This window comes from Suillus subaureus, assembly GCF_016647635.1.
Source record: "Suillus subaureus strain MN1 chromosome Unknown BJ212scaffold_567, whole genome shotgun sequence".
In the NCBI taxonomy this organism is placed as follows: Eukaryota; Fungi; Basidiomycota; class Agaricomycetes; order Boletales; family Suillaceae; genus Suillus; species Suillus subaureus.
In genome coordinates this window covers 9,023-10,413 of record NW_024539123.1, presented here as the reverse complement: position 1 = coordinate 10,413, position 1,391 = coordinate 9,023, and the positions used below count along the sequence as shown (strand labels likewise).

The window sequence follows — 1,391 nt, the reverse complement described above, 5'->3', positions numbered from 1 at the left end:
ATGTCACGTTCGTTGGAGGGAGAATTTACTCCCTCCGCAAAAAACCCATCCGAGGGAGACGCAGAGACCGATAGTGATGAGATCAAGAAACTGAAAATAGGGAGTGTGAACTGCCCGCATTTCATGGCATGAGCGAGAGCGAGCGATGGCCACTAAAAGAGGAGAACGAAGGAGTGCATAAGCGTGCATTATCACGCATAATGGCAGACGAATGAATAAGTGTGTGGGCGTTCTAAGAAACACGGAATGAAATATGGATTGTCAGCATATACAAAGTGAGGGACACGCGGGATATAAATTTGACGATTGGAAAACGACAAAGACCGGTTAGGAGCGAGAGGGACGAGATATGCGGAAGAAATAGAAGGGAGCACAAAGTGTGAAGTGAAGGCGAACAGGACATGCGCAGGCAGGTATGGGTGATGGAAAGTGTGCTTCTCCATCGCTTTTGCGCGGCCAGGCCGAGAAATTTAGCACGCGTCGCGGTGACGGAATGAGGACAGCTATTTGGACCTTTTGCAGCAGTGATACCATGTGCAATCTTGTCAAGAGGGTTGAGAAGCCTAAGGTACTAAGTACCGCCGCCTGCACATCCAAGGTCTGAGCGATTTTGGGTTAATTACTTGACGAAAACCAAAATTCAACCCACCATGCCAAGTAACCTAACCTCATCCTCCTTCCTCTCTACGGCGCTAGGGTTGTCAGTTTGAACTGACACTGCTGCCCATTCGTTTTCACCTACATATCTGACCAGGCTTATCAGGCTGTCCATCACAATCACTTCTGTTGTTTGGGTCCGGTGATGCCAAACACAACCTAATTTGAATTTGAATTATTCCACAATCGCCTTTCCGCAACAACCCTCATGAGTGAGAGAAGACACGGTGAACGGAGAGAGCACCACTCAAGAGATTATCATAGACGAGTGGTAAATGGTCTCCGTTGCTCCTTAGAGATTCTTGACTGACCTTCTGTGTCAATGTTGATTACCACGCACTACGTCGGCTGTGCTGGTAATGGGGCGACAACACATTCACTTATGCTCATATTTATAACATGTCACGATATGCATTCGCTGAACAGGGGGAGATAGAGGATGGAGTCGTTCAAAGTCGCCTGAAAGAGGCAGCCACCGTGACGAGAAAGGGGACAGAAGGTCTCGTCACACTAAACGTTCAAGGTCCCGCAGTCCATACCGCTCACGCAGTCACAAGTATCATGACAACACGAGAGACAGAGGAAAGGATGATCGTTATGTGAGACACTTACTATCTTATTTCAATATTGGTTTAACACTGCTGTAGGACCGAGACAAATACCACGAGTCCTTCCGAAAGTCGTGGGCGAATCAGAAGTCGCAGCGTTGTACGTTATCCCCTATTTTTTTTTTG

The 1,391-nt window shown here is 47.6% G+C and overlaps 1 protein-coding gene across 1 annotated transcript; it reads right to left on the bottom strand.

The window, feature by feature from the left end:
• Positions 1 to 229: 229 nt before the first annotated feature.
• Positions 230 to 734, bottom strand: BJ212DRAFT_887360 (uncharacterized protein). Its single transcript, XM_041344274.1, has 2 exons — positions 650 to 734; positions 230 to 585 (listed from the first exon to the last, which is right to left on the bottom strand). The coding sequence occupies exons 1-2, from the start codon at positions 650 to 652 to the stop codon at positions 328 to 330; spliced, it is 261 nt and encodes an 86-aa protein (XP_041184842.1). The 5' UTR covers positions 653 to 734; the 3' UTR covers positions 230 to 327.
• Between the last annotated feature and the right edge of the window lie 657 nt (positions 735 to 1,391).